Source organism: Chrysochloris asiatica, unplaced genomic scaffold, assembly GCF_000296735.1.
Source record: "Chrysochloris asiatica unplaced genomic scaffold, ChrAsi1.0 scaffold00049, whole genome shotgun sequence".
Classification (NCBI taxonomy): domain Eukaryota; kingdom Metazoa; phylum Chordata; class Mammalia; order Afrosoricida; family Chrysochloridae; genus Chrysochloris; species Chrysochloris asiatica.
This window is the reverse complement of record NW_006408567.1, coordinates 7,816,850-7,839,628: the sequence shown is the minus strand read 5'-3', so window position 1 is coordinate 7,839,628 and position 22,779 is coordinate 7,816,850. Positions and strand designations below refer to the sequence as shown.

Below are 22,779 nucleotides of genomic sequence, written 5' to 3'. Positions count from 1 at the left end.
TGTTCTTAAATACAAAGTGAAAAGAATTAAGAATGGCTGATGTTTGGGGCCTACGCAATTAGTATAATGTAATTGCTTTTCCTATGATCAGTAGGAGGAGTAGGTTTGAAGGCAGGAGAGAAGAGTATTAAATTTAAAATGTTGGGTATTTTAACTTTGTGATGTCTAGGTGTTTGTGTCAAGTTAATAACAAGGTTAATAAGGTGGAAAGCGCCCACAAGTAGGTTCTGACTCCAGGGTTTCCAAGGAGCAACTGGTGAGTTTAAATTGCCAGTCTTGTGGTTAGTCTTGTTATGTGCTGTCAAGTCTGTCCCGACTGATGACAGACCCAGTCTTGATCCAAAGAGTGGCTGGTGGATTTGAACTGACCTATGGCTAGCAGCCCTTTGCTTATCCTATAGTTCTTGTTAACATGCTGTCGAGTTGGTTCTGCTGATCTTATGGTTCAAACCTTCAAATGGACCTTGAGGTTGAATGAGGACACCTAATAAGCTGTAAAAATATAAATTCTGATGTCATCGGTAGAGAGCTACAGGAGCCTATGAAATCACCTAGGGATGTTGTATAAATTGAGAAGTAAAGAAGCCAAGCCCTGGGATACTTAAGCATTTAGCAATTGAGTATATGATACCAAGAGCTGAAATGTAGTAGTACTTACCATTTGTATGGAAAACAGGAGTCAACTAACTCCTCTAGAACATTTATGTGTTGCCATAAACCTATGAGGTATGTCTGGCTAACTCCCATGTCATAGCGTAAACAAGCATAGATAAAGTAACTTACCCAGGGTCACAAGTGACCGAGCTAGGATTCCAGGTAACTTGGTTCTAGTATCCACACTTAACCACTGCTTAGTAAACGAGCCAGTGAGCTAAGAGGGAAAGGTGGGGGGAGATCTAGGTAGAAGCTAAGAAAAGAAATCCCAGGACCGTGCTAGGGAAGAGAGGTGTGACTAGCCAGCTCAGTTTAGCAAAATGAAGGCTCTGGTGACTTTGGAAAACATGATTTCGTTGGACCCATGAGTACAAAATCCCAATTATATAAGGTCAGGCGTGAAAAAGGGATGAAACGTATTCAGTGGCTTGACATCTTTTTGAGGAAGATGGCTATATGGGGTGATAACTGAAAGGAGATGCAGGATGAGGTAAATTGTAAAATTTTGTTTCCGTTTTAAAGATGGGAGTATTACAGCATTTTGATACTGGAAAGTCCAGTAGAGTTTTGGTGCCCGAAATATAGGGGATAATTTCTAGGTTGATAATCTTTATGTAGGTGAGAGGATAGGTTTAAATAAATATATGATCAGACAGAGGATACCAGTGCACATAAACTGGTAGCTTTGGAAGTATGTAGGTGGATGTAAAGGTGTTTAAATAAAATGTGGCATATCCATGTAAAAGAATTATTCGGCAATAAAAACATGAATGAAGTTTAAAAAAAAAAAAAAATACTCAGTGAAAGAAGTCAGTATGACTCCTCTCTGAGAAGTTCAGAATAGACAAGTGAGGAAATGGGAAGGGACAGCTGTTGATAGAGTATCTGCTGTGATGAAAAAGTCCAATTGATTGTGGTGATAGTTTCACAACTCTGAATATACTAAAAACCAGAATTGTAGACTTTAAATAGGATTGTGGGTTCTGTGAATTCCAGCTCACTAAAGTTGTTATAAGGAGTTAGTGTAGCATAGTGGTTAAAAGTTGGGCTGCTAACCTCAAAGTCAGCAGTTCGAAACTACCAGCTGTTCCACAGGAGAAAGATGAGGCTTTCTACTCCTGTAAAGATTAATAGACTCAGAATCCCTATTCAGGGTCACTATGAGTCTGAACTGACTCCACGGCACGTAACCAACCAACCCAAAGTTGTTATGGATTCCTGGTGTGGTGCTGTAGGATCAGCACTGGACTGTGAGCCACAGGATGGTGGTTCAAACCCAATAGCTGTTCCTTGGAGATGCTGTGCAGGGTTGCTATGAGTCAGAACTGACTCAACAGCACTTAACAATAAAAGTTGTTATAAAACAAAGTAAACCGTTTAAGAGTGAACAGAGTTACTGAGAAATATGAATGGGTGAAATACCTAAGAATTGAGAGTAGCACTTGAATAGGAAGATGTAGGACTGCTGGCCAGAATTAAACACTAGATGTCATGAAGTAGATTCTGACTCATGGCAACCCCATGTAAGCCAGCCAGAGAAGAATTGCTCCATGGGCTTTTCAGTGACTGATTTCTTTTGGAAATAGCTCCACACCTTTTTTCCAAGTCATCTTTGCAACCGTTTGGTTAGCAACAAGGAATTAAGGACATACGTAACAGTTGTGGTTATACATTCAAAATTAAATGTTGGGAGTAGGTGCTGATCAAGGAGGGGGCGCGGAGCAGAAGCAGCAAACCCTAGCCATGTTCAGTAATAGGTAGAGTTGTGTTTAAAACCACTGTTGAAGTTTTTTCGGGTAAACAAGGTGAGGGACAACGGGAGAACCCTGGATTCCAAGTCAGGTAATAATGGGATTGAGACTATGAAGGGTCTTGGAACAGTGATCATAATGGGATTGAAGACTGTCTGCAAAGAAGAAAGAGGATCAAGGAGTAAGGTACATGAAAATAGAGGAATCAGAAATGATGAAGATATTGGAAATGAAATGTCCAGGGCTTCATGGAGGCTGTGGCCACGATAGAATGGAAGCAAAGATCATTGGAGAAGAGTAGGTAGAGAAACCATGACTTAATGTTCCTTCTGCCTTCACCCTCCTGCCTCCCTCTGCACATAGCAAATCCCTGGTTTCCTTTATCACACACAAACTTCAGTTCTCTATGAAATCTTCAACTCACCAATGTTGTTGGTCACTCGCACAGTATTTAAATCAAAGTTGTAATACCTTATGTTTTATACTGTCTTCCGCATTACACTCTGTGGTCTTAGCCCTACTCACTCACGTGCTTTTCGTGCCCTTATTTATGTACTCCCAAGATTTTAAGGTCCAGACTGTACTGCAACCATGATATAACTTCCCTCCACATTCTCTCCTACCCTTTGAGCGTTTAATGTACTTGTTTGTTCATTTCATATGATTTTTAAATATCTTTACTGTAGATAGTAATAACACCTCTTTCATTTAAAGTAAAAAATTTCATTTATATTTTCATTGTAGAACCACCCTTTTATGGCTCATAAGAAACATTCACAGTTGATTCTTGCTTATTGAGTTAAACTCCAGTGTATTTGCTATTACTTGTCAAACCCAGACATTTATTTGGGGTTGTCACTTTTGCTCTGGCTTAAAACCTTAGTATATTAAGAATTTCTGTGTCTTCTATCTAACGTTAACTTTCCTCAGGTTTGAATTTTTCACCTCCATTTAATTCTGGATGATACTGTAAAGTGCCATCAAGTCGACTTTCCTAGTGACCTCATAGACAAAGGGGGGACTGATTGCCAGGTCTTTCTCTCATAGAGCCATTGGGTGGGTTAATTCACGTAATAGCGTGTATACCCAGGGCTCAGAAGAGGAGTTATAATCAGATGTTTGAATTAACTCAGCCAATGGCTCCACCACATGTCATCCAGATCTCTTCAGTTCTCAGCATTACTTTGTGAAACTTGTCTTCTTACTCCAAAAATTGCTTCTTTTCTCAAGTTCTGGTTTACATTAATGTCTCAATCTACTGAGTCGCTCAGAGAACAGTCCAGTTCCTGTAGCTCTTAAATTCTGAGTCCTGCCCACTAAATCTACATTTATCACTCATCGCCAGCACCTCTGTTAAATTCAGTCTCATTTCTCCCTAAGTCTTGGAATAAAATCTAACCACTTCCCAGTGTATTCCACCTCCATGCTTCCCTATACACAACCCACCTAGGAAATCTTTCCAAAACAAGTACAGGATCATCTCTTCTAAAAATTACTCAGTGGTTTCCTGCATCATTTCAGGTTCCATCAAGTCCAGGTTCCTTCTCATGCCACGTTTTGTGTTAAGTGCCTGTATAGGTTGCGACCTTGTATAGGGTTTCCAAGGAGCAGCTGGTGGATTTGAACTGCCAACCTTGTAGTTCAAACTGACCTTGTAGTCCAATGCATTCTCCAGCACCACACCATGCTTCCACTGATGCCACATAAGACTTCTGAATTATCTGGGCCCACCTCTTCAGCCATCTCAACACATTTTATACTTTTCATGTATTTATTCTGGCTTTTAAAAATGTATTCTCTCATAGTTGTTAAGTGCCATCAAGTTGGTTCTGGCTCGTGGCCACCCTGTATAGGGTTTTCAAGGAGTGACTGATGAATTTGAACCACCAACTTTGTGGTTCAAACTGATCTTGCAGTCCAGGGCATTATCCCACAGCAGGCTAGGAATTTGACTAATGGGGCCTTCCTTCGTTGGGTCTTTGAGTTTGGAAGTCCTTGAAGATCTTCATGTGTCTTGGCATAAATCTGACCTTGGGTCTAATTTTTCAGCAAGGGTCCAAAGGATGCACTTTGCTTTAGATTGTTCTATCTTGGTGGTACTGAGGCCCCTGTTTTGCTACTAATCCTTTTATTTTTTTATTTTTTGCAGTGGAGTAGGGGTAAGGAATTAGGATTAAGGCTATGACTATGGCTAGGTTTACACTAGTACTTCATAGGGTCAGGTTTTGGATTAGTGTTAGGGGTATGAGGTTGGACTGGGACTAAGAGAGAAAGAAAGGCTTGATCTTAGTTTTAGGGTTACAGTTGGCTATGGTTTTTTTTTTTTCTTTAAATTTGCTTGATTTTTCTCTTTATTTGGAAGTTCTATAACTACATTATTCCTTCTAACTTTGTGTTTTGTTGCAAACTAATTTCTCTGGTTTCTTACTTTCAGCCTTGTGGATTTTACTTTGAGTAAATCTTACTACCATGTTGTATTGCAGGTTAATGTTTGAACTGACTCAACAGCAGTTAATAACAATATCAGGGTTGAGTTGTGGATAATAGTGTCATGTTATCTTAGTTGTTGTCTGCTGTTGGTTCTGTCCAAATTCTTTAGTGTTACTTATAAATTGGTCTGATTTTTACAGATTTTAAAATTTTATTTAACTGGCAATGTCCTAATTTTGCTTGGTATGTGATAGGCAGTTTTTTTCTTTCAGAGTTTTATATATTCTGTCTCATTTTCTTCTTGCCTGCATGGTTTCTGCTGAAAAATCAGAGCTTAATCTTACTCCTTTGTAGGTAACTAGTTTTTCCTGAGCTGCTTTCAGAATTTTTTCCATGTCCTTGGCTTTGGAGAGTTTTATTATTGATACATCTTGATGATTTTTTTGGGGGGGCCTACACTGCTTTGCGTTTGTTCAACTTCTTGAATGCCTTCTCATCTTTAATGATGTTAAACTTTTCTTCAATCAACTCTTAAACAAATTTTTTGGTTTTTTTTTTTTGGTGTCTTTCTGTTTGGAATTTCAATTACACATAAGTTATTCCTCTTAAATGTCCTGTGTAAATCTAATTTTTTTTTTAACTCTTCATTGTGAATTGAGTGAAGGTTTACAGAACAGGTCATCATTAACTTTTTTCGTTTGTTGTTCCTCTGGCAGGCAAATATTGAGATTTGTCTTCAACCTCACTTCTAAACTTGCTTTCCATTTTATTCAACTCTACTTCTTTACCCTTTGCTATTACCTGGTTCTGAAGTCTTAGTATTAATTTTCTGGCTTTCTAATTGCTGTTTTTGTATCATGTCCAACTTTAACATTATCAGCTTATTCTTGTGGCATTTTCTTAAATTCTGAAGTTTTGCTTATGTTTTCCTTTATTTTGACTCTTATTTTAAAAACTTGTTTGAGGCACTCTATCATGTGTCTTCCTTCATATAAGCTGAAATTGTCTGTTTTCTCCAAGACATTTTGGTATCATGTTTATATTAACTAATGATTATATTTTATGTTCTCAAGCACTCACCACCTTCTGGTGAATGTGATAAAAACTGGAAGTGTGAACACAGTTCTCTGTTCACTGTTTTTGTGGAATAGTTCAAAGCAGGTTCACACACATCCAGATGCAGGGGTGGTATGCCTGGCCCCCAAGCCCAAGCAGAGCAGAGACTATACAGAGAGGTGGGTCACCACTGACAGCTGAGCAGGTAAAGGCAAGGATTGGTCATGGCCCTGGCTATCAGGAGGGGGCAGGAATCAGAGAAACCATGCCCCCTTCCTGCCAACCTCCCACACTGAGTTCTGTACCTCCGAGACCCTGAATTGTTAGCAGACCTCAAAAGCTCTAGATGACCATGCCATTCCAGGCCAGCTGACAGCCCACCCATCCATCTCGTCTCTCAGCACTCCTATTCAGATTTTAACAGTCAATTCTCAGTTCACTTCTCTCCTGTCCTCTGAAACTCAGGATCCCCAGTGGTGTCTATTTCACTTGGTTTCCTGTGCCCTCTCTGCAGAATCTGCACCCCATCTTGCCCCAGAAATCTGTTAAGCCTTTGTAAAAGTTGTTGCTCTCTTGACAATAATGTTCTTTCTTCTTTATATTGGCATTGTAATAATCTTCCCTTCTTTTGAGACCTACTAAAGCCATCCCCTTTGACTCCCACTCAGATTCATACACACCAACTTAACAATTCCACCTTTGTGTAATCATACAACTTTAGACTGTGCCACGTTATGTTATAGTGAAATAATATATATTTCATTAGTCAGCTTTTCTAATATTAGTTTAGCTAATATGCATACCAAAGACTTCTGCCACCTGATAGACTTTTAAAAATTATAACCTATAAGACCAATACATGTTGTTAAAAGTGCTGTAAAGTCAGTTCCAATTCATAGCAACCATGCATAGAGTTTCCATAGAGCAGCTGGTGAGCTTGAACCACTGACCTTGTGGTTCAGACTGACCTTGAGGTCCCATGCTTTATCCCACAGTGCCACATAGTTCTTGTTTTAAAAAGATAATTAGAAATATGAAGCTTCAGAAACTTTGTGGAAATAAAATGGACTATTTATGTGAACTTTTTTACACCCACCTCCTATTGATTTAAATAGAAAAACCCCAAAACCTGCAAGCATACATAATGCTGTCACTTACATGGAGTCCTGATGTGGCATTGTAGGATAAGCACTGGAAAATAAATCCCAAGTACAAATATCCACATGTATAGGATGAGTACATTTTATTTAAAATAATGTGCTTTGTGGGTATCACAAGTAGATAACTGTTCAATCCATATTTACCCTTAAATGCATGTTATCAAGAACTTACGAGATACTGTTGCTAGAGATTGGGTTTGTATTTTATACAGGAAGGCCGGAATCATTGTCCAGTTTATCCTTTCTGCATAGAACTGGGGTGGCCTTGCATCCTTTAACCACTGTCAGATTGGTAGTGGGCAGAGCAGAGCAAGGCCACATCAGCACCCTGTGGTTTAGGTGAGGAAGCCAGTCAGGTAGGGAAATAAGACACAGAAAACTGCTCATTGCCCCCACAAGACTCATCTGATCTAATTTTATTTTCCTAAGACTTTCTAAAACCTCTCAATTTTGGGGTGGTTATAAGTTTGGCGTTTAACGGCCTTTTGATTGATACCTCAATGTGCCTTACTGACTCCCACAGCAGAGTTAGCACTAGTTAACTTCTTGAAAACCAGCCTTTTCTAATATAAGTTGACTGAAAATAAATTTGAATTTTTTGAAGGTGGTGCTATATAGTGTGATACCATTGTTACAAGAGACTACCTGGACATAAACATCTTATATTGTTAGTTGTGAGTTGAAGTCCATACATGTTGAGACTATTTTAAAAGTTAGAAAATGTCTTGGATGCCTTTGTTACCCAAGTGTATGGTATATACTCAAGTATCCATTAAATGATATGAAGAATGTTTTCAGTCTGCAATTGCATTCTGTTTTGTGAGATGGTATCAGCCTTGGAATTTCTAACAATTTTGCCTAATTTTTCCTCTTCACTATATCTAGTTTCTCAGCAGTTTTCAACTTCAGACCTGACACATGGAAGCACAAAGTATTTACATTTTTTCCGCTTACAAAAATGGACTTGACTTTAAACTGTAATGGATATTGGGAGGTACAGGGGACATAAAGACTTGATGATCAGGAATTTGTTTTTCCTAATGGTAATTGGGTTACATAGTTATGAATATTGAGTGTTTGGTTGTATACATAGAGAATGCATAGATAAATAATATGAGCACTTTGTGTGTCAGGCACAGCACTTACACTTGTTAAGTGCCATTGAATCAGTTTCAACTTGTGGCAACCCTATGCACACTGCCTGGTCCTGTGCCACCATCCTTACAACATTTGTTTCACTTGAGCCCACTGCTGCTACCACTGTCGCAGTCCATCTCGTTGGGGATCTTCCCCTTTTTTTTTCGTTGACCCTCTACCTAGCATGATGTCCTTCTCCAGGACTGATCCCTCTTGATAATATACCTGAAGTACGTGAGATGAAGGCTGTCCATCCTGGCTTCTAGGAAGCATTCTGGTTGTACTTCTAACACAGATTTATTTGTTCTTTGAGCAGTCCGTGGTACTTTTAATTTGGAGAATGCATCAATACTACTTCGGTTTTCCTTATTCTCTGTCCAGCTTTCAAATGCACATTAAGCTATTGAAAATACCATTGTCTTGAGTCCAGGGGTGTCTTAGTCCTCAACCAGACATCTTTCTCTTGACACTTTAAAGAGGTTATTAATGAGTCTTCCTCCAATCCTGGTACCATGTTCCTCATATATAATCAAGCTTCTCAGATATTCTCAGCATACTGATTAAATAAGTATGGTGAAATACTCCAACCCTGGTGAACACCTTACCTAATTGTAAACCATTCCGTGTCCCCTTGTTCTGTGCAAATAACTGCCGTTAGGTCTATGTACAAGGTCCTCATGAGCACAACTAAGTATTCTAGAATACTTATTCTGTGCAGCATTGTCCACAGCTTGTCTTGTCGAAAGCCTTTGCATAGTCAGTAAAGTGTACAGGTAAACGTCTTTCTGATATTCTCTTCTTTCAGCCAAGATCCATTGGACATCAGCAGTGATATCCCTCATTCCATTTCCTCATCTGAGTCCAGCTTGAACCCCTTGCAGCCATTTTTCAGTTATCTTTAGCATAATTTTACTTGCATGTGATATGATAATGTCCAATGATTTCCACGTTCCGTTGGGTCACCTCTCTTTGGAATGGGCACAGATATGGATATCTTTCCATGAGTTGGCCAGATAGCTGTCTTGCAAATTTCTTGGCATAAATGAATGCATGCCTCCATTGCTGCATCATTTGTTGAAAGATTTCTCTTTATATTCCATCAATTCCCAGAGTCTTGTTCTTTCCAGTGCCTTCAGTGCATCTTTGACTTCTTCCTTCAGTTCCATTGCTTCTTGATCATATGGTTAGACATCTGCCATTTCTTTTTGGTACTGTGACTCTGTATTCCTTCCATTTTCTTTTGATGCTTTCTGCATCATTCAATATTTTGCCTTTAGAGTCTCATTATGGCAAGTCAAGGCTTGAGGTTTTTTGTTTTTGTTTTCCAGTTCTTTCAGCTTGAAAAATGTTGAGTGTGTTCTTCACTTTTGGTTTTTTAAGTCCAGATCTTTGCACATGGCATTATAATATTTGGCTTTGTCTTCTCAAGCTGCCCTTTGAAATTTTCTGCTCAGCTCTTTTTCCTCCTCATTTCTTCCATTTGTTTTAACATCTCTACTCTGGTAGCATAGTGGTTACGAATCGGGCTGCGAACCGCACGGTTAGTAGTTCGAAACTACCAGTTGTTCCGTGGGAGAAAGATGAGGCTTTCTGCTCCCATAAAGATTTACAGCCTCGGAAACCCTGTACAGGGTTGCTATGAGTCAGAACCGACTCCACAGCACATAACAACAACTCTGGAGAGCAAGTTTCAGAGTCTCTTCAGACATTCATTTTGGTCATTTTCTTCTTTCTTGTCTTCTTACTGACCTTTTGCTTTCTTCCAGTATGATGTTCTTGATGTTACCCCACAACTCTGACCTGGCCTTGTTTTGGCGGGTGACATGGAACTTGTCCACCGTCACTTTCCACAGATGTAGTGAATCTGATTTGTATGTATTCCATCTGGTGAGGTCCATGTGTATAGTTTTTTTTTTGTTTTGTTTTGTTTTTTTATGTTGTTTTAAAAAGGTATTTGCAGTGAAGGCATTGGTCTTGCAAAATTCTGTCATGCAATCTCTAGCATCGTTTCTGTCACTAAGGCCATATTTCCAATGACTGATCCCTCCTCTCTGTTTCCTACCTTTGCATTTCAATCACCAGTAATTATCAATTCTTGATTGCATGTTTGATCAGTGTCATACTGTAGAAATTGGTAGAAATCTTCCATTTCATCTTCTCTGGCTTTAGTGTTTGGCTCATAGATTTGAATAATGGTATTATTAACTGGTCTTCCTTGTAGGCATAAAGATACTATTCTACTACCAACAGCATTATACTTCGAGATGGATCTTGGGGTGTTCTTTTTGATGGTGAATGCGACACCAGTTCCCTTCAATTTGTCATTTCTAGCATTTTCATATGATTGTTAGATTCAGTATCACTAATACCAGTCCATTTCAGCTCATGAATGCCTAGGCTATCATTCTTTATATGTTCTATTTAATTTTTGACTTCTAGTTTTCTTAGATTCATACTTCATACACTCCATGATCTGATTTTAAAAGGATGGTTCTCCTCATTTTTGAGTTGTTCCCCATCAGCAAATGAAGGTTCTGAAAGCTTTTCTCCATTTGCATCATCATTTGTTGTTAAGTGCTGTCTACTCAATTCTGACCCATAGCAACCCTGTATAGGGTTTCCAAGGAGTAGCTGGTGAGCTTGAACTGCTGACCTTGCAGTTCAAACAGCTGTACAGTCTGGCACATTAATCCACATCGCCACACCAGGACTCCTGCATCATTATAGTCAACTCTAATTTGCGAAGGCAGCCCTTCCCAGGTTGTAATTTGAGTGCCTTCCAACCTAAAGGGCTAATAGTCTTCCAGCACATATCTAACTGTTCCACTGCTGTTCAGAAGGTTTTAAGTGACCAGCCATGCAGAAGTAGGCTGCCTCTCCTGTCTAGTCTATCTTAGCCTGGAAACTCTGCTGAAGCCTGTCCACCATGGGTGACACTTCTGATATTTAAAATCTCATTGGCTTAGTTTCCAGCATCACAGCAACACATATAAGCCACCACAGTATGACAGAACGACAGATGAGCTGTGGTTGCCACCTTTGGAAGAATGTGTTAAAGGTGAATGAATGAACCAACAACATGGTCTAATAATAGTCTTTGACTTAGCAAGTTACACATTACACTGTGCTTTGAAAAAGAATTGTAAAAATTACGTTCTGTATGGACCTTTATCTTTTAAATGTTAAAGTGATGCTTTTTGCGTATCAACTATATAATTTCATAATAAAGATTGAGGGCAACATGGAATCAGAGACTTCCCTCTTGGTATGCTCAATGTTCTTGATTTTTCTGTATCAGTGACCTCATTTTTCTCCTAGTATTAAAGTCAAATGAAGGAGCACAGTAGCTCCATACAATAAGCACTGGACTGCAAACCACAAGTCATCGGTTCAAGACCACCACACACTGCATGGGAGAAACAAGATTTTCTGCTCCCACCGACATGTAAAGCCTTGGAAACCCTACACAGCATCACTATGAGTCAGAACTGACTCAGTGTCACTTAACAATAAAATCAAATAACAAAAGATGTGTAAAATTTTCTTAAGAGTGCACATAAAAACTATTTGGCTTGGATAGTTAAACTGAGGTCAGCCCCTTATCCCATAAGACTTAAGCATATTGCATTTCTCAAGTGTTTAAGTATTCTGAGTCATAAACAACTAATAATGAATGCTATAGAAGAGTTTGGCATACTGTTTTATGTAAGATTGATACATTACAATGAACTTTTCCAGCTTATTATGAACCTCTGCTGTATTAGATATGAAAACTCCTTAAGTAATTACCAAAATGATTTCTGGGCCCTCCTATTAAGTATATGTAAATTGGCAAACAGTATGAAATGTGAAGATAATTGTGTTGTTTTTCAGTTTGCTCTGAGCGTCAAAGGGAATAGTTGAAGAAGGCCGTCTTCTGAGTTGCTCATATTTTTTGTTGTTGCATTATAGGCACTCAAGGAGTTGCACCTGGTCCTGTGATTGGGCTTCAAGCACCATCTACTGGTCTTCTTGGTGCGCGACCTGGTCTGATCCCACTCCAGCGGCCTCCAGGAATGCCTCCACCTCATCTACAGCGATTTCCCTTGATGCCCCCCCGTCCTATGCCACCACATATGATGCATAGAGGGCCACCCCCAGGACCAGGGGGCTTTGGAATGCCTCCACCACACGGAATGAAAGGTCCCTTTCCACCACATGGCCCCTTCGTTAGGCCTGGGGGAATGCCAGGGCTCGGGGGCCCAGGCCCAGGCCCAGGGGGCCCTGAAGACAGAGATGGAAGGCAGCCACAACCACAGCAGCAGCAACCGCCGCCCCCACAACCACAGCAACAGCCGCCGCCATCACAACCACCACCAACACAGCAGCAACCACAGCAGTTTAGGAATGATAATAGGCAGCAGTTTAATTCAGGTAGAGACCAAGAAAGGTTTGGAAGAAGATCTTTTGGAAATAGGGTGGAAAATGATCGAGAGCGGTATGGGAATCGGAATGATGATAGAGATAACAGTAATCGAGAAAGGCGAGAGTGGGGAAGGAGGAGCCCTGACCGGGACAGGCACAGAGACTTGGAAGAAAGAAATAGACGCTCTAGTGGGCATCGAGACAGAGAGAGAGATTCTAGAGATAGAGAGTCTCGTAGAGAGAAAGAAGAAAACCGAGGAAAGGAAAAGCCTGAGGTGACAGACAGGGCAGGTGGTAACAAAACCACTGAACCTCCCATTAGTCAAGTGGGAAATGTAGACACTGTTTCAGAACTTGATAAGGGGGAATCTGCGGCTGCAGTTGTAAAACCTTCTGAAGAGTCACCTGCTGAGGCTACCTCATCCGTTGAACCTGAAAAGGATTCTGGCTCAGCAGCAGAGGCTCCTCGTTAGAGACTGGAATTGGTCCAAATGTGACGGTGGCACTTCTGGAGTGTAGTGCGAGGTGTACAGATGCTGTATTATATTTGCTCCTGCTATATCACAACCCTGCAGTAGTTGGTGGGGAGTTGTAAGCAATTTGATTGCTTCCCTTCTATTTAAAAATAGCCACAAAATAACAAAAAAATACTGAAAATATGGTTAAATATTACCCTTTTTGCTGTAACTTTTTTAAAGTTTTGACTTTAAAAAGTTTACAAACCGTAATTAGAAGTGCTCTATTTTTTTTTTTTTTTTTTTTTTTTTTTAATTTAAGACAAGGTAATGGTGAAAGCTCCTCAAAACAATAGGGATGTTTTTAATAAACTCTATTTTCGTAACAAACTTTAATGTGTGCTATTCTTCCTATATTGCATTAAGGTGGAAAAGGACTGTTCAGCCTCAAAGTTTGCACTGTTAATACTGTATTGAAGTCTAAATTAGACTAAGATGGAAGTAAACATCTACATAGTTAAACATTCTAATTTGTAATACTTTTGATTTTCAGCATTTCAATTATCAGGTACAAGTTAATGGTTTTAATGTTAATTGAATAACTCATTGTTAGTGTTTGTGATTCAATCAAAGTGGTTCTTACACCCTATTGGCTTTGTAGTAAATATTGCCATAATTTGAAGAGAAATTTTGGTAGGGGAGAAGTTGGATCCCATCACATACTGTACTATAAATTGATAGCCTAGGTATTACTTAGAAGATTGGTTGTTTTTTAACCATCCCATTAATTTTTTTGAAAGGATAAAATCAAGGTTAACATCTGCATCCTAAAATCTTTTAAAATGTAACCTGTTTCCTGTTAACGCCCATCTGTTGATTTTTTCTTTTTTTTTTTTTAACTCCCCTACTGGGCAGAGAGGTATGCTCAACTTTATCACATTTAAGGTACTTTAATAAAGTTGTTGGGTTAACTAAGAAAATACTTTTAGATTATATAGTAATTATTACAGGAAGGCATTCAAAGACAAATCAAACCTTTCAGTACAGAAAAGCAGATAGTTAATTCAACTGCTTACCCAGTGCCAAGGAAAATCCAAGTATTTATAACCTTTTTAAAGCATTTTTCATAAATACTTCTGAACTTTCATGTAGTGGGTTATGCTTTGGGCTGCGAACTGTAATGTCAGCAGTTTGAATCCACTAGCTGTTCTGTGGGGTAAAAATGAGGCTTTCTGTTTCCCTAAAGATATAGAGCCTCAGAGACCTTATGCAGGCTGGTGTGAGTGGGAACCGACTTGATGACAGCAGCGGCAGTCCTCGTTTCAGTTATGTTTGGCAGTTTATTCTCCCTTTGCCCTCATCCCCAGGTAAAGCTGCTTTATTAATAATTCTCTGCAGCTTTAAGGTCTTTTTATCTAGGATAACATTGCTGTGTCCGACTATTAGGAAATAGAAGGATATCCCAGATTTGTAGGCTTAAATCATAAAATTTGCCCTCTGTTGGCTAAGAAAAAGAACCTGAAACTGTCTCTAGAAAGAAGATTGCAAGGACTTCAGCGCCTATTCAAAGTATTAAGTATCCCCTCCCCCAGTTTACACTTGACAATTACAACCCTGAAAGTGAGGCCTTACAAGGACACAGGCAAGTCCTTGCATATTTTGAACACACTATACAACTTTCCCCAATTATTTGTTGTTCACAATGATCCAGATTTGAAAATCTACATCATACATTTGTGATGTTAACAGGATTGTAGCTACTTGTGGCTTTTAACAAAAAATCTTTGTCAACTGAACAGCTGTGACCAGGTCAGTTAGATTTGCCTTTAATCTAGAAGCACTCTTACACAGTTGCATAATTAAGAGACGTAGACTTAAGGGAAACCCCCTAACTGGGTGTGTAAATCCTATAGTTTTTTTAATTTGTTAGAATCCATAATCAAACATTCCTTTGATTCCATGTTACAATGTGTATATAAAGGGCTATAATCTGATTTTACCAACCTCTACTTTTATTACAAACTAAATGGTCACAGATCTACAAAAGTGGAAATGTGCCATTTTGGCAGGTAGGTAAATCTTATTTTTGCCTAACCAAGGCCGTAACTTGCCTTAATACAATTTCAAGAGTTAACCAAGGGGCTGTCTTTACACTGTGGCATCTAGTTTGAAAAATAGGTACTTCAATCAAAATGCTAACTGACAAAGGGAAACCTATTTGTTGTTAAATTAGTCACTTTCAAGACTTAGCCTTTGGTCTTGTACATAATGATGTTGGTGTTAATGAGGGTCTCATTAAAAACACTTTCATAAAGGAAGCTCTATTAAGCAGTTAACACCATACTACTAAATCTGTTCCATCCAAGATCTAAATGATTCTGGAAGCTAATTCAAACAGCTAATGTTTAATACCCATATGTGACTAACATTGGCAAAATACAAAGATCACTGAAACATTTTAATTAAGAATTTTATAAAACTATACAAATCTTTCAAGTAGTCATCAATCATTTCAAATCACAGGTACTTAAATTAAAAACAAAGTCACACAAGTAAGCTTTTAAGAATACATATTTAATGTTCATCAGGTTAAATTTCTACAGTTAGCAAGATAACAGATCCGTTACTAAATCTCAGATCATGTCCTAAGGAATGTTTGTTTAGTGGGTGATGCCAATCACACCACAAGCCAGACGACTTCCAGCATTTCCCGTCTTTGTACTTTCTTCATTTCCACCTTGGCCCAAGTCATCCTCTTTTTCATGGACCTTAAAAAACAAAAACGAACATATAACTTTGTGCTATAAAGAAATGATCACTTCTCAACAACACCCAAAAGACCTTTAACAACCACTTAATATTACTTAAGAAAATCTTATTAGAAAGAAAACATAATATTTTGTAGTAAAAATTAGAAACTGCTACTTAAAAGCTTTTTCTTGATGGTTCAAATCTATTCTGAGAGGCCTATTGTTCCGAGTTGGTTCCGACCCATAGTGACCCAGTCAGTACAGGGTTTCCAAGGAGTGACTGGTGAATCTGAACCACCAACCTTGTAGCTCAAACAGACCTTGCAGTCCTGACACCACACCAAGACTCACTCGGAGAGGCCTACATTACCTTTCATTTGAACACTAGGTAAATGTTGCTGTCTAAATTAAATACTAAAACCCAACAACTGTGCTACAGGCCACCACATGCTGGTTGTAATCCTCCAAGACAAAAATATAGTAACCTCAGTCACACTATAAATTACTTTGAGGGACAAAAAAGAATAAAACAAAACTCAAAAGCTCGTGCCTAAAAGAACTGAGGCCTATAAAAGGTAATCCTAAAAGTATCTTCAACTACCTAAAGAATGAATTTTACATTTTGTTAAATATTTTTTTGGTTCACAACTATGGAAGAAGCAAATGTAAAGGATGAGGGCCAACTAAAAGTGATTTTTGAATGTTAACTGATTCAGGTGTGAGCAAAAGAGCAGATACTACTGGTTGCTTTGCATTTATCAGTTGTGGCTTCTTAAGGGTAATTTGGGACAATTTATGCCTGTTGTTGTTAAGTACTATTGAGTCGGTTCGGACTGATAGTGATCCTGTACAGGGTTTCCAAGGAGCAGCTGGTAGGTTTGAACCATAAACCCTGCAGCTCAAACTGACCTTGCAATCTAGTGCATTATCCTGCAGCGCCAAACCCTCTCTTAAACAAAAGAAAACCTGTTGTTGGCCATCTAGTTGATTCCAACTCATACAGAGTAACACTGTATAGGGTTTCTGTGGAGTGGTTGGTGGATTTGAACGGCTGACTTTGTGGTTAGCCAATCCAGTGCTTATCCTACAGCACCACAACAGCACCAAATTTTAAGGGAAACCTAGTTGTGGCAATAAAATCTGACAGTTTCAAAACTAGGAAAAGACTACTTTGTTTTTCCAATTTAGATCTAACAGGATCAAATATGAGGGAGTTTTAAAAGATTGTGGAGAAGTTCCATTATCACTTAATTCCATTTTCCATTAACTTTTAAGAAACTTCCTCATAAAACCATTATTACTGCATCTTAGCAAAGCAGTGTTTTTAATTGATCTAGCTCTATAATCCAAAAAGTCGCTTTTATCCTAATCTGAACTAAAGCTGCCATTTATGTGGCTCCTTAGAAACCAGAACTAATAATCATAAAATTACAAAGGATAAATGCCTGTGTGTTAGAAGAAACTTTAGGACATCCTGTCGTCTCAACACTTACCACCATTGTGCGGCCAATGATGGAATTGTCTCCTACGAGCGAGATCTGAGCGTCTTCAATAGACACATTAGCCACACCATCTTTGCCAGCAGTCACATTGCCCAGGTCTCCAACATGCCTTACATTGAAAAAGTATGATGAGTTAGGGCTAATTTCGATTTAACATCATGATTTAAGCTCATGGCAATTAATCCTTGTCCTTACATTTAAAGTCTTCCTGAAAAGCTCTCAGGAAACACACAAACACAAATGGAATCTCACCTAGCTTTCAGTATCCAATTTTATCTACAAAAGCTGCTCATGTTTCACAACAGTGGGTTTATATTTCCCTAATGGTTGACAGTAATGTTATTGGCATTTCCTGTATTGGTTCCCTTTGGCATTTGTATTAGTTCTGTTATTTAATAAATGCTACAAAACCAAATTGTTTTAAGTGTTCTATTTGTCAACTCCTTAGTCTAATGAATGAGCCATTCCAGCACTTGAGGGACAAGGGGTTATGTGTAGGACAACTAATTCAAGAGCAGAGGTAGGGGCGACCATTCTCATTTAACATGCAAGTGGGATCAGATACGCATATCAACCCCCAAACCCACCATTACATTAGTTCAACATCTTGTCACTCACCTCTCTTCACTCTTTGGACCACCATGTTTTTTGGATAGGGGATTAAAGTGAGGACCAGCACTGGTACAGCCTATTCACGCACAAAAAAGGGGATCAACTCAATTATGGATCAAAATTACATAATTTCAAAAGAAACCAATCATTGCTAAAACCTCAAATGGAGAAAACATCACCAGCATCCTGATTTCTTGCAACACTTAGCAATAAAGTTACTGGGCAGAGTGTAGAGACAGGTTCTCTAATTTCAATATGACATTGGTAAAGGCTCTCTTACAATGAATGTATTGTTTTTTGGGCTTTGGCTTTTTCACTGTAAATATGGAGGTCAGACTTGATCTTTAAGAGTTCTTCCATTGTTAAAATCTTATGATGATAATCCTAATAATTTTAGAAGGAAGTATGCCTTAGCTATCCAAAAAAAAGGCGTCTCACCAACACATTGTGTATGTAGCCTTTATTTGGTTCATGTAGAAGCTAACATAGCAACTTATGTTCAGGTGCCACAACCGCTGCCTGGCACAACTCCAGGGACAGCAGTCACTCAAACTAAGCTGTCCAGATGCCACTACTGATTACAAGTGCCAAGAGTGTAGGGCTTCTTTCCTAACACACCGGTTTTATTCAACAACCAATGGAAAATTTCCATTATTTACATCCTCCAACCCAGCCTCCTGAGAATCCCACAAAGGGAGAAAGGCAGAGAGGTTATAGGAACTAAGAAAATAGGCAAAGGTTGCATAACAATCTTCCCCCAACACCACGATATAGAAAAACTCAGAAGCAACTTGAGGAATTTTAGTAATTACTGAGACAAATCGAATCTGGTCATTAAATCATTATTTGGAACTCTAGCAAAATGAATCAAGGTATCATTAAAAAGTCTGTAAATATTAAATTCAGATTATTACTCAAACATAGCAAATATCACTAACTGTACTTTAACCCATAAACTCATTAACTTGTGTCTTAATTCCAAAATGAAACTCATTCCAAAGTACCAAGAACTTATTTTCCAATTTGTTTGTATCCTCCTTTTGTCCATGACAGATCTTGTGCTGGGGAAAAGAGTGTAGAGCTACACTTACAGAAAAACAAAAATGTAGACTTTGTGCTTTAAACACCCACCCTCAGCCCCCACAGGAACCCTAGTGGGGCAGTGGTTAAGTGTGTGGCTATTAACTGAAAAGTCAGAAGTTCAAACCCACCAGGCACTCAGTGTACAAAAGATGTGGTGGTACTGTGCTTCTGTAAAGATTTCCAGCCTTGGAAACCCCATAGGGCAGTCCTCCTCTGTCCTACAGGGTCACTACGAATCAGAATTGATTCAGTGTCGCACCACTCAGCCCCCAGTTCATAAACGTGGGCAGAAGATAATGAACTTAAGTTTTTTGTTTTCTAAAAACATAGCTGGGACTCTTACATAATTCAAGCCTAAATCATATAAACAAGAAAACCATCAACTTCTTCCCCTTTCTTTCCACACGTATGTATCAAATTAGGATTAACTTTAGTAGTCACTATAATTTACCTTCCGGGGAACTGCTGGTAGTTTCAAACTGCTGACCTTTAGGTTGGCAGCCCAACTTGTAACCTGGAAACCCTGTGCAGGGTCATTGTGAGTCGAAATTGACTCCACGGTACTTAAAAACAACAACATAACTTGCCTATTTTCACAGGTTGAGGATTTTAACGTTTGGGAATTACCCTGGTTATCTTACTATGGTAAGCAGTACAGATCACCAATCACCACTCACCTTGTGTATTATCTCCAAACTGGTGAACATGAAATCCATGGAGGCCTTCTGTCAACCCTGTGATGCGTCCCGATACCAAGACATGCCCGCTTCCCTTTATTCAAAGAAAAGTGAAGTTAGAGAGAGCAAGAGCTTTTGAATAAAATATTGGGTTTATCTCTATCACTCACAATACTGTGAAAAGATCAGACTTGAGTCAAAACAACCCATGACCAAATCACCTTCTAGCAGTGAGCTGCTAGCATGTTGCCCAACTGTTCTAGGCCTTAGTGTCTCTGTCAAAAGGAAGATGATACTCCCGTTAAAATCCTCACTGGTCAGGACCCTGTGGCCAGGCATGATGATCAAATAAAACAGCATCCAGAAAGCACCTATTAGAATGCCAATAGTGTGCACAAGGAACACTTAAATGTTAGACTGATATACTTTGTAGGGTCTGACTCTCTTACAATGAATATGGAATATTAGTAAATAAGTGTTGATTTTGTAAACACTTGTAAAATAGGTTATGTTGTGACAATGTAGGATAAGCACTGAACCCGACTGGACAGCATCAGGCAACATCAAATTTTTGAACCCAAGCGTTAGCACATCACATATTTTTATTAGTACCTTGTTTTCTTCATATCTACTGTCCTAGGTGGCTTTCTCTAAAAAAGGTACCTTAGAAATGCCCAACTGACTACATAAGAACTCTGATCTCTAAGCCTGATGACTAAGCCAAGCACAACATTTTTTCCAACTGGTAGCTTCAGGAGGGTTCATGCACAATCTAATCACAAGTAATTTACTAGCTCTACATATTTTGCAATCTTACTGACAATGAATATTCCTGTTTACACTGGAGACCTGGTATGGCGCTGTGGATTAATGAGCCAGACTGCAAAGCCGTTCGGCACTGCAAGGTCAGTGGTTCAAGCTCAACAGCTGCTCCTCGGAAACTCTGGGTCGGAATCGATTCAACGGCTCTTAACAACTTTGTTTTACAAGATTTGTTCAGTTTGACTATCTCAGCAATCTGGCTACTGGTACAGCAATTCCAGAGTCACTTTGTACAGAGCATTTGGCTACAGGAACGCTCCAAAATCAAAGTTACTGATAATCCGAACAGTTTCTAATTAATTTCCATATCCCAACTCGACCAGCTAACCTCTCTCTACCCAAAGTGGTTCTCAATCCTGAGCACACATCTGAGTCACCTTGGAAACTTTTGGAAAATAGCAATGTTCAGATTGCACCCCAGAGATTCTGAAATAGTTGGTCTGGGGCTGGGCTCTGCTACCTGCACATTGTTATGCTCCCAGGTGAGTCCACTGTGCATCCGGGGTTTAGAATCACTGCTTTGGAAATACTTCTATCAGGGCCATCTTCTTAGCCACTGCGGCCCAAAGGTGACTAGGACAGGTAGAGATCTGCAAACTTTTCTCTAAAAGGTTACAAATGGCCTCTGTCGCAAACAGGTTTTTTGTTTTGTTTTTAATAACCCCTTAAAAATATAAAAACCACTGTTAGCCAGAACCGGCTATATGCTAGCTTACGCCGCAGACCACCATGTGCAGAGCCCTGACATACAGACATGAAATGGGAAGGGTTACCCCAAGAGGTTCGCGAATGCTACACAGCTAGAACACCTCGCTGGCTTCGACCACTAGCCTGCGCAACTCAAGAGTCCGAGAGATCCACAGGACCAAGAAAATGAACACGCAGAGAACGTCAAGTCCCTGCCTCGGCCGGCAGACCCCGAAACAGCGGCCGGGGCCTGGGGCATCCTCCCGTGTCCCGCTCCTTTCCCCGCGTTCCCGCCCCGCGCCCTCGTCTAGCCCAGGGGCCCGGGCCCGCCCCGTGACTCAGCACTTAGCGGCCGCGCGCTGATAGCGGCCCCGGGCGACGCGCCACTTCAGGACAGAGGCCCGGCGGGGGCGTGGCGAGGGCGGCTCGCACCGGCTTGGCCCCATTTCCGAGCGCAGATGCGCGTGTCGGCGAGCACGGCCTTGCCGCGAGTCTCTGCATCAGCCCTTGCCTTCTGCTCGAAGTGGATGGTGCCCTGCACCGGGCCGTCACCCTTCAGCACGCACACGGCCTTGGTCGCCATTACTGATAGCTTCTCGGTCCGAGGTCCAAGGGCGCGAAGTGAAAACGTAGCATGCGCGAGAAATACACGCACCAAGAGACGCCGGAGCAAACCGAGGCTGCCGCTGAGCTCGGGCTTTATAGCCCGGACTCGAATCCCCGCCCATCCTGACTCGGAACCAATCGCAACACACGCATGGCCCGCCCTCACGGAGGCGTCGGCACGCTAGTGGCAGAATTTACATGGGCGGGGCAAAAGGGCAGCTTGGTGAACTTTGTCCTGGGCGCTGCAGCTTCCTCCCCTATCTAGCGGTGAGACGACCAGAAATCTAAACCTCGGGAAAAACAGGCTTTTACTTCCAAGGGGTGTTAATTGTGGATTGCAGTATGTGAATTGGGAAAATGAGGTGTTCATGGTGTCTTCTTAGTTATCTAGTGTTACTGTTGAAGAAATACCACAAGTGGATGACTTGAACAAACATTTCTCTCACAGTTTAAGAGGCTAGGTGGAAGTCTGAATTCAGGACACTTTCTGCTCCCGGCTCTTCTTTCTTGGTGGTAGTAGGTTCCCCTGATCTCGGCTCACGGTTTAATCTCCTTTTTATTTCAAAAAGTTTGACCCCAAATACAACTTAATCCTGTAGATTGAATTAACTTCATGGTGGTGGTCAGGGTTCTGACTAAGAGTGACCGGGTGTAGAGTAGAGATTCCCGAGGGAGCAGAAAGCCTCATTTTACTTCCTTGGAGTCGCTGGTGGTGGTTAAGTGCCATAGAGTCGATTCCAATCTGTAGCGACCCTGTATAGGGTTTCCGAGGAGCAGGTCGTGAGCCTGAACCGTCCACCTTGAGGTTCAAAAGCGACTTTGCAGTCCAGCGCTTTAACCTACGCTACGCCAGGGATCCCAGAGCTGCTGGTGGCTGGTAGACTCAAACATACATGAGAGGTAATTACATAATACCGAGAATACATGATATGCCTTAAAGTCAATTTGTCTAGAAAAATCATTAAGTATAACTGATTCTAATGAACATCTGTT

At 40.2% G+C, this 22,779-nt stretch overlaps 2 protein-coding genes and 1 pseudogene across 2 annotated transcripts in view; 1 reads left to right on the top strand and 2 right to left on the bottom strand.

Annotated features, from left to right (window-relative positions):
- SCAF4 (SR-related CTD-associated factor 4) overlaps positions 1–13,065 on the top strand; it is a 69,604-nt gene extending 56,539 nt beyond the window's left edge. Inside the window, exon 20 of the mRNA XM_006862596.1 lies at positions 12,140–13,065. Coding sequence (XP_006862658.1) covers positions 12,140–13,065 — 926 coding nt within the window. The remainder of the gene's footprint in view (positions 1–12,139) is intronic.
- A 2,642-nt stretch (positions 13,066–15,707) lies between these two features.
- On the bottom strand, positions 15,708–21,763 carry SOD1 (superoxide dismutase 1, soluble). Its single transcript, XM_006862595.1, has 5 exons — positions 21,692–21,763; positions 19,672–19,765; positions 17,918–17,987; positions 17,291–17,408; positions 15,708–15,815 (listed from the first exon to the last, which is right to left on the bottom strand). Exons 1-5 carry the CDS (start codon positions 21,761–21,763, stop codon positions 15,708–15,710), a joined length of 462 nt encoding a protein of 153 aa, XP_006862657.1.
- A 185-nt stretch (positions 21,764–21,948) lies between these two features.
- LOC102830082 overlaps positions 21,949–22,779 on the bottom strand; it is a 33,446-nt pseudogene continuing 32,615 nt past the window's right edge.